At 35.1% G+C, this 10,253-nt stretch overlaps 1 protein-coding gene across 1 annotated transcript in view; it reads right to left on the minus strand.

Annotated features, from left to right (window-relative positions):
• The window catches only part of LOC149777679 (uncharacterized), a 42,751-nt gene extending 33,530 nt beyond the window's left edge, over positions 1–9,221 (minus strand). Inside the window, exons 1-2 of the mRNA XM_089938723.1 lie at positions 8,978–9,221; positions 115–162 (exon numbers count right to left, since the gene is read on the minus strand). Of these exons, the coding sequence (XP_089794849.1) occupies positions 115–162; positions 8,978–9,007 (78 nt within the window). The 5' untranslated portion in view covers positions 9,008–9,221. The remainder of the gene's footprint in view (positions 1–114; positions 163–8,977) is intronic.
• Positions 9,222–10,253: the final 1,032 nt, after the last annotated feature.

Here is a 10,253-nt window from a genome sequence, read left to right on the forward strand (position 1 = left end):
TCTCTGTATATATATATATATATATATATATATATATATATATATATATATATATATATATATATATATATGTGTGTGTGTGTGTGTGTGTGTGTGTGTGTGTGTGTTACTTACACATTCACGTGCTCTAATCCGAATAAAGGCAAGAAAACCAATGAATGCCTGGAATGCAATATAAATGTATATATTTCACATTCATTTAACATTCAGTACTTTTTTTTAACTGTTGATTATGTATTATATATATATATATATATATATATATATATATATATATATATATATATATATATATGTGTGTGTGTGTGTGTGTGTGTGTGTGTGTGTGTGAAAATCCTTCTTTGTCGCAGTATGTATGTATGTATGTATGTGTGTAGGTAGGTAGGAAGGTGCGTGCATGCATGCATGGGAGTGCAGTGACACACCAGCACGATTCTGACTATATAGTGAGAAAAAAAATCTAAGTTTAAGAAATACTAATAATGTAGGAAATCTGGAAGAAAAGAAAACAGACTGAAAGACAAACACCCTTGACAAACGTCTATTTGCAGCATGATAACAAATAATAGATAAAGATGTTGCTTAAATAAACACATAAAGAAGGTCGAATTATGGGTCTGATGTTAGAGCTATTGATCCTGAGGTGATGGAGGTAATTCAGATATGTATTGTATAAAAATACATGCAGCCTTGCCCAATGATATACCACAGTAGACCATCTATTTTGTTCTGATGGTGGGAATTGAGCCAACACCCATCTGGTCACGAGTCCAAAGCTTTACCCACCGAAGACGATGTTTATTTAATAATTAATATAATTGCTTCGTTTCCTAAAGGTAATACGCTCGAAGAGGTATGTATTTAAATTTGAAAATACATATATATACATAATTCCTAGCAGACATGAAATATCTTAATATTTATAATGATTATTAATTGTTTCCATTGTTTTGTTTTACAATAATTGCTGATATTTAATAGATGCAAGCCCATGCAACGACAAAAAACCACCATGATACACGTATGTAATTACCGTGCATTGCTGATTGTACATGTTCTCCAGTACCACACTGTTCTGAATGACCCCATGGACAATTAATTGACTTTTAATAACAGTAGTTATGTTTATGACACGTGTCTCTTGTGACACAACGGGCTTAATTGCAACAGTGATCTCATTATAAACACACGGTGGCATATCAGCCATTAAGTAATGTCTTCCAATGCTTCTAAATAAATCGACTTATTAATTTGAAAACTGACCCAGCAACAACGTCATCAGATGAATGGACGATCAAGCAGAATAACTTGAACGGAGTTTTGGGAAGTGGGGCGACCGCCCCAGGCCCCGCTCTTGAGGGGGCTCCGCGCTTCAGGCCTAAGGTCGTCCTTATGAGTTTGTCAAGCTATATTCTCCGGTGAATTGGAAACGCTGACGCAGGCCGCACGTAATGGACGCAAAGTTGCGGAGTCAACTTAGTCAACTTCGTAACGCAATTAACAGGTGATCTAGTCTAGACATAATCAGTGTTTGCAGTAGCATACCAATCGAGATACCGATACTCTGGCCCCGCACGGTCATGGTCGGCCCTAGGCCCCGCGTACTCCTAACGCCACCTCTGAGAATAAGTGCCTTTTTCTTATATTTAGACCTCTCATCAGAATAGCTACTATGGTCTTGTCAACAGAAGAAAGGTGTATAGTGACGTTCATGCATTGTGAATATTTAACTAGCACGCTAGTTTGGTCAGAAAGAAGCCAAGATTCAACTTGTATTTCATTAGCAGTGTACGCGGCTACGAGTATTACTTGAAAGATCAAACTGAAAAGTCATATTCGTTAAACGATAGATAGATCAAATGGGCACGGCATTTTTGTTAATCTGTAGAATGACCACACCTATAAGTCACTCTTGTCAACCTTTATAAACAAAATGGACAAGTCATTCTTGTCAAGCTGCAGAAAGTTTTAGTACAAATCCTGATTTTGTTTCATGAACTTAACATGCGGGTAACTGTTAATCTGTTACTGTATAATCCGTTGTCAAGCAGTTCAGATCGTTGTCATCAGGTGGTGTTCATAGTGATAAAGAGGTATAGATATGGATGCGCATCGTGATATATGACGTCATGAAACAGTTTACATGAAGAAAAAACATTTAAATCTTTCAGTTTCACCTGGATTCAAATTATGAATGAAGTTTAGTAAAGAATTTTAAAAAAAAAATATTTATTTCCATGTATGTAAGGAGTGTCAAAAGATGCGGTAGCTGCTGCTAAATCTAAATTAAAGTACATAATACAAATGCTAATTCTAAATTGAAGCGCATAAATCAAATGCTAATTCTACATCGAAGTACATAATACAAATGCTAATTCTAAACCGAAGTACATAATACAAATGCTAATTCTAAATTAAAGTACATACTACAAATGCTAATGCGTGGAAAATGTTGATACATGTCAAGGTTGAACTTGTTCTTTCCGAGGTTCTGATTCGCAAGTTGGTCTTTCACTGCCAAAACAATTATCCACCCAAACATCAGAACTAACAAAGGATTTCCAGCCAAGCCGCCCGCCTAGCAGCCATCTTGTAAAAGACCACCTCGTATTACAATAAGTACTTAGTACAAGGTAGAAATTTTACTAAGCCTACGGGCAACAAAAACTCTATGCTGTTATTCTATTCAAAAATTACCTTTACCTCTAACTAACAAACCTACAACCACTCAATTTGCCGCCTATTTTCTTAAACAGGTTCTAGGACACGGACTAGATTATCCTGGATTGAATCCGCACACGAATCGGCATCAAAAGTAGTTGTGCGATTTTCAACCAAAGAAAATAAATACGTCAAATTACACTTACTTGAGAGAGTGACGTATGTAAGGTGAAGTTGTTTGCATTTAAAACATGCACAATGGAAAGAATGTTGGCATACCTATATGCTACATTATTGTAATGTGGATGATATATATTTGGATATTGTACGTTTGGAAATTGTACATGATCTAAGCACACTGCTAACTAAAATGACTGCTCCCTTGTGCTAAAAAATCAGCCTGTATTAGTCTAAAGTACACTATCCATAGCAACTATTAAAATAGGGAAAATGAATTTTGCCAGACTAGACAATGCCAGCTTCTGAAAGTGTAATGAATGAATTACCAAATACATAAAATGTAAAAAAATAGTTAATGGATCCTTTTTATACAATTTACCTCTGAAATTCAGGAAGTGAAAATGACCAAGTGGAGCTAGCACTTTTTTGAAAGATGCACATCTGGAGTAGGGCCAAACTGTATATTCTATAACACATATTACACACATCAATCATACACCAAAATAAAAGGAAACAAATGTTCTTTGAACTGTACCTAAGATATTCGAGATCTTTTTTAAATAGCAAGGGGAAATTCGTTTTCTTTTAAAATTCTAACCCTATGCAAAAATAGAAACTGTAGAGCGCCACCATAAGTACAACACACCAGACTGCCATACAACTTACGTGTTGGTTACTTAAGTGCAACACACCAGACCGCCATACAATCTACGTGTTGGTTACTTAAGTACAATACACCAGAGTGTGATACAACCCACGTGTTCGTTACTTAAGTGCAACACACCAGACTGCCATACAAACTACGTGTTGGTTACTTAAGTACAATACACAAGACTGCCATACAATCTACGTGTTGGTTACTTAAGTACAATACAACAAAATGCGATACAACCCACGTGTTCGTTACTTAAGTGCAACACACCAGACTGCCATACAAACTACGTGTTGGTTACTTAAGTACAAGACACCAGAATGCCATACAATCCACGTGTTGGTTACATAAGTACAACACACCAGACTGCCGTACAATCCAAGTTATGGTTACTTAGGTACAACACACCAGACTGACGTACAATCCAAGTGATGGTTACTTAGGTACAATACGCCAGACTATCATACAATCCAAGTGATGGTTACATAAGTACAACACACCAGACTACCATCCATATAATCTACGTGTTATTTAATTAAGTACAATACACCAGACTGCCAACCAATCCAAGTGATGGTTACTTAAGTACAATACACCAGACTGCGATACAACCCAAGTGTTCGTTACTTAAGTGCAATACACCAGACTGCCATACAATCTACGTGTTGGTTACTTAAGTACAACACTCCAGACTGCCATACAATCCAAGTGATGGTTACTTAGGTACAATACACCAGACTGCCATACAATCCAAGTGATGGTTACTTAGGTACAATACACCAGACTATCATACAATCCAAGTGACGGTTACATAAGTACAAAACACCAGACTGCCATCCATATAATCTACGTGTTGTTTACTTAAGTACAACACACCAGACTGCCATACAATCCAAGTGATGGTTACTTATGCACAAGACACTATATTGCCAAACAATTTACGTGTAGGTTACATAGGTACAACACACCAGACTGCCAAATAAGCTAGCTGTTGGTTAAGCTTTTAGAAGCAATTCTGTCTGTGATCTCAAAATAGCTTTCCTTCTTATTTATAAAATAAGATTTTCAAAGTAATTACCGCTAAATTAAAAAAAACGTACATACTAACGCTGAAAATTAAGAAGGTAAAGGTAGATGTGACAAATTATTGTCTAATCCAAAGTCACATTTTTACAATGTTCACATCATGATCTATGTGCAGGTGTATCAGTCTAGTTCACATTTGACCTCTGGGGGCACATTTGCAAACTTGTATAAATATTTACCCATTGCAAAAAATGCCCTTGAAGCTTGTGTGTCTAACGTTCCAAGAAACACAAAGTTATTAACAGCATCTAATTTTAAAAGTATGTGTGTGCGTGTGTCTCTGAGTGAGTGAGTGAATGAGTGTGTGTGTGTATATATATATATATATATATATATATATATATATATATATATATATATATATATATATATATATGTGTGTGTGTGTGTGTGTGTGTGTGTGTGTGTGTAGTTTGGCTTTTTTGACGCAGCTTTAACACTTTTTCTGTCATATCGCTTCGATGTCTGCACTGTGGCAGTTTATAGTGATGTCTAGCACTGGGGCCTCATGCCGCAGACATATAGTATCATGTCCCACCCAGTCACATTATCCTAACACCAGCCGACCAGTCCTAACACAAACCTCTTAATGCTGAGCGCCAAGCGAGGCAGCTGTAAGTACCATTTACAAGACTTTGGTGTGATTCTGCCGGGTTCAAACCCGCGACCTATCACATCGGAGGCAGACGCTGTAACCACTAGGCCGCCGGAGGGGTCAATTTTAAAAGTTAATAGAAGAATAAATTAGTATCTGTTTTCTTCCTTCCTTACGAGTAAACATACATCTTTTATTTTGTTTGTGTTAACTTTAGCACGCCACTTGTCACATTATGTACTCAAAGCACGCAAGCCCTTTTTTCAGACCGTTTTGACTCTGAAATATAACTCGATAATCTGCGTATATTCGTAAATATTTGCAGCATACCGATGTCAGCACATTGAACACCGCTGTCAACAAATTCTTCTGCAATGTTATTAATAAAAATGGAAATAAGAAGGGCGACAAATATTCCCCTTGACGCACGCCAGTTAAACATACAAATTCTTCTGACAAGGTATTATTGAATCTCAATTTACGTTGACATTTTCTATATATATTTAACATTCTACCTCTTATTAGGTAAGTTATGCCATAAAGTGTTCTTTATCATAGAATCAAACGCTTTACCAAAATCAACGAGACCACACAACAACTTTACCTGAAATAATATTAAAAATTAACAGTCCATATAGTGTAAAAATGTTATCAGTTGTGGACATATGTTCAGTAAAACCAGCACGAGCTCCGACAAATATACGGTGAACCCCAGCAAAACGAACAAGTATATCATTTTAAAATCCAAGTAACCATAGCACTGTATAGGGTCATACCTTTGTAACTTTATATCTACATAAATTTTCTTATGAATAGGTATGACAATACTATCTGACCAAATGTCTGAGAAATTTGAAAATGACATTAAAAATAAAGAGTAGATATGGCTCGAGAAAATCCCTGCCATATACCGAAAATTCATTAAATACATTATTAGGGCGATCGATTTTACCATTCTTCACCTCTCTTATTGACTATTTTAAGTCCATTATCAAAATAGCTATATTTAATTCATGAAAAATATTATAGTCACTTTGTAGATAATCCTTATTAAAAACTAATTCTTCATCACCTGCACTAAAAAGTTGGTCATTAGGCATAAAACTGGCACACTTTAAAAAGACTTCTAATTCATTTATCGATATATCAGGCATTTGTTTAGCAACACTCCTCCCCTAAAAAAATAGTAAATATTCATCAACATTCCGCTTACGAGCTCCTAGTAGTTTCTCCTAGTAGTTTATTAGTTCGGCTAAGAAAATCACTTGACGAAAGTCATTATGAAAGGTCACTGGTAGAAAGTCAATAAGAATAAACACTACTAGAAGAAAGTCACTAAAAAAGGCCGCTAAAAGAAAGTCACTAAGAAAATCACTAGAAGAAAGTCACTAAGAAAGGCCGCTAGAAAAAAGTCTCTATAAAAAAGTCGCTAAGAAGGTCATCTGAAGGTCACTAAGAAAATGACTAGAAGAAAGTCACTAAGAAAATCACCAGAAGAAAGTCACTAAGAAAGGCCGCTAGAAGAAAGTCTCTACAAGAGAGTCACTAAGAAGGTCATCTGAAGGTCACCAAGAAAATCACAAGAAAAATGTCACTAAGAAAGTTACTAGAAGAAAGTCACAATCAAGTTTGGATGAAATTAAGTGCAACAGTAGTTATTTTAATGTTATAATTTCATTCATATGAACATCAGTTGTGAAGAAAGAGCACATCTCCTCCAGTGCATTGTCTTTCTGGTAGCATGTTTATTTCATATACCCTTCTGTTGGCTTGTAAACCCCCCTCCCCGATTAAAAAAAAAAAACACAAAGCATCAACGATTTAAAAAATGCAAAAAAACCTTAGTCATTTCATTCAACAATTCATAATTTCTAACCTAATTGCTACCAGGGGGGTTCAAAAATGTAAACTAGTTGGCATTTTAAATCAAATGGGACATTCTTTGGTAACACGGTCGCCATATTTGCATGGGCTAGTATGGTCAATATACATGAACATTTCTGCCATTGCAGTGACTTTGTGGCAGTAGTTTTATTAAACAACATTTCTCTAACTGCAGTGTCTTTCTGGTAGATAACACACACACACACACACACACACACACACACACACTACGTAACCATATATACCTCATTACAAGGAGCTTGTCTCTTTACACACAAAAAGTCAAAAAACTATATTGTCAAAGATTGTGTATTGGATAGAAAGAGTAAAGACAAGAATATCTGAGATGGAATTAAAATTTTTGCAAAGCAAACAAAAGAAGTGAAGCCATATCAAGAGCGTCATTTCTTTGTTATTAATCCAACTAATTGCATGCCAGACATTACGGATTCCCATATAGTAATAATCAAGTGGTAATTGCATGCCAGACATTACGGATTCCCATATAGTAATAATCAAGTGGTAATTGCATGCCAGACATTACGGATTCCCATATAGTATTAATCCAACTAATTGCATGCCAGACATTACGGATTCCCATATAGTAATAATCAAGTGGTAATTGTATGGCAGACATTACGGATTCCCATATAGCATTAATCAAGTGGTAATTGTATGGCAGACATTACGGATTCCCATATAGTATTAATCAAATGGTAATTGTATGGCAGACTTTACGGATTCCCATATAGTATTAATCAAACTAATTGCATGCCAGACATTACGGATCCCATATAGTAATAATCAAGTGGTAATTGTATGGCAGACATTATGGATTCCCATATAGTACAGCTATAGTCACTATGATATTATCGCAAATGGATTCCCTCTCTCTCGCTCTCTTTATATATATATATATATATATATATATATATATATATATATATATATATATATATATATATATATATATATATATATATATTATAACTGTGACTTTTCCCTGTAACTGTTCTTTAGTGGCCTTATTCCCGTGACTTTATTTCTGGATCGGACTAAAAACGGGAACATCACTTACTGAATTTTCTTTGATAATAATTGCCTTTAGTCTATGTAATTACTCAACATTAGCCCAGGAAATAGCGCATACCATATCTAAAGCAAAGAAAGAGTAAAATAATTTTTTAAAATCTATTTTATGTAAATTGAAGATGATCCACGAGCAAACTACTTGTATCTTTCTTAACTCGGAAACTCCTCTCATCCCCGTCTTAATCAGAAAATGGTAACGACATATAAGAAAGCTCAATATTTTGACTATGTTTAAAGTCGTCTAATTCTACAGCAATGATGAAATGTTTAAAACCAAAAACAAATATCGCTGTGTTTTATTTGAAACTTGTGTGAAAGCTAAACTGTAATGAAAATGTTTTTGAGGTTTCTCAGTGAAAGAAAGAAAAGAAAAGCCATATTTTTTAAGAAAATGTTTATAAATGATGATATCAGTAACTGGATAAATCCCAGTGATACAACGATTATTATCAATAACGAGATAAATTCCAGTGATACAACGACTATTATCAATAACGAGATAAATCCCAGTGATGCAACGATTATTATCAATAACGAGATAAATCCCAGTGATGCAACGATTATTATCAATAACGAAATAAATCCCAGTGATACAACGATTATTATTAATAACGAGATAAATCCCAGTGATACAACGATTATTATCAATAACGAGATAAATCCCAATGATACAACAATTATTATCAATAACGAGATAAATCCCAGTGATGCAACGATTATTGTCAATAACGAAATAAATTACAATGATACAACGATAATTATCAACAATAAATACCGTGGAAGTATTTTATCTGAGAAACAATATTTTGAAGAAAATATAAACTTACCGTACTAATCGAAGCGTCTGTAAAATTCATGTCATAAATGGTGAAATACCGGAAAAATATTTATATATATACTGGGTAGACAGAACAAATAATGTTTGAATTAGATTCAGTGTACGCTCATGTAAATTTAAGCTTTAGTGCAGTCCTTGAAAACAACGCTGAATATGCTGTACTCAAATCAATTGTATGCGCTATCAACACAGACCCTGTCCCAATACAATTTATATCGTTAAAGCGCGTGGGCTGATGCGCACATGATCACTGATAAAGTTACAATGGATAGTAGTAGGGTATTCCATTCACGTCACAATTCGTTGTCTTTAAGTTCCTTCTAAAATTAAGTACAAACGTTTGTATAACCATAACAATGTTTGGATACTGTACACTCGCAAAAGTGGAATTATTCAACTCGTATTAATAATTCTGTATAAAATCAACACTTGTATAAATTTCTCTAATAATAACAAAAGAAAATATACATTTATCATTTTCTATAAGCACACACACACACAAACACACACACACACACGCGCGCGCGCGTAGGTGTTTCGGAGGTAATGAAAACAATAATGTTCAATATTCATTTCGAGATGTCATCCATTATAAAATTCAACAATAACTGCAATTTAAAAAAATGGAGTTTAGCACAAACACTGCTTTTGAATCAACGGTAATTGTTTAAATGGCGTCATTCGGCGGTTGCTTTGCTTAGTTAAAATGTCATCGCAAGCACGTGTGCAAAACTATTACACTCGTGTTTTGACTGTTTTCTGGGCAGAGGTCTAAGGTCATATATGTAAGCGTCTAAATTCTATGACTCGCAACTAGTAGGATTACAGCATGTAAACTGCGTGGTGTCTTCCTCTAGGTTTGCTTATTCACTGATAATGGGGATTCATATAAAAGTTTCGTTCATCTTCACTATCTTGGTAAAATTAATTATGTTGTAAAGGTTGTATATTATTGTGCCAGCCTTGTAGATTTTGACGGTTTTGGGCAAGTCCTATTTCTGTGATTTCGTGTTTTTCCTTGTAACTTGCATAGTGCGTGTGTGTTGGGATTTTCAAGTAGCTTTAAGAAATTTTCAGTCATATAGCTACGGTGTCTGCAGTGTGGCAGTTTATTGTGATGTCTAGCACTGGGGCATCATGGCGCAGTCACATTATCATGACACCAGGTCGACCGGCCCTAAAACTAACCTCTTAATGATGAGCGCCTAGCGAGGCAGCTGTTAGTACCATTTTTGTAAGTCTTTGCTATGACTCGGCCAGGGTTC

Source organism: Sinohyriopsis cumingii, chromosome 17 (assembly GCF_028554795.1).
Source record: "Sinohyriopsis cumingii isolate HCF-2022 chromosome 17, ASM2855479v2, whole genome shotgun sequence".
Classification (NCBI taxonomy): Eukaryota; Metazoa; Mollusca; class Bivalvia; order Unionida; family Unionidae; genus Sinohyriopsis; species Sinohyriopsis cumingii.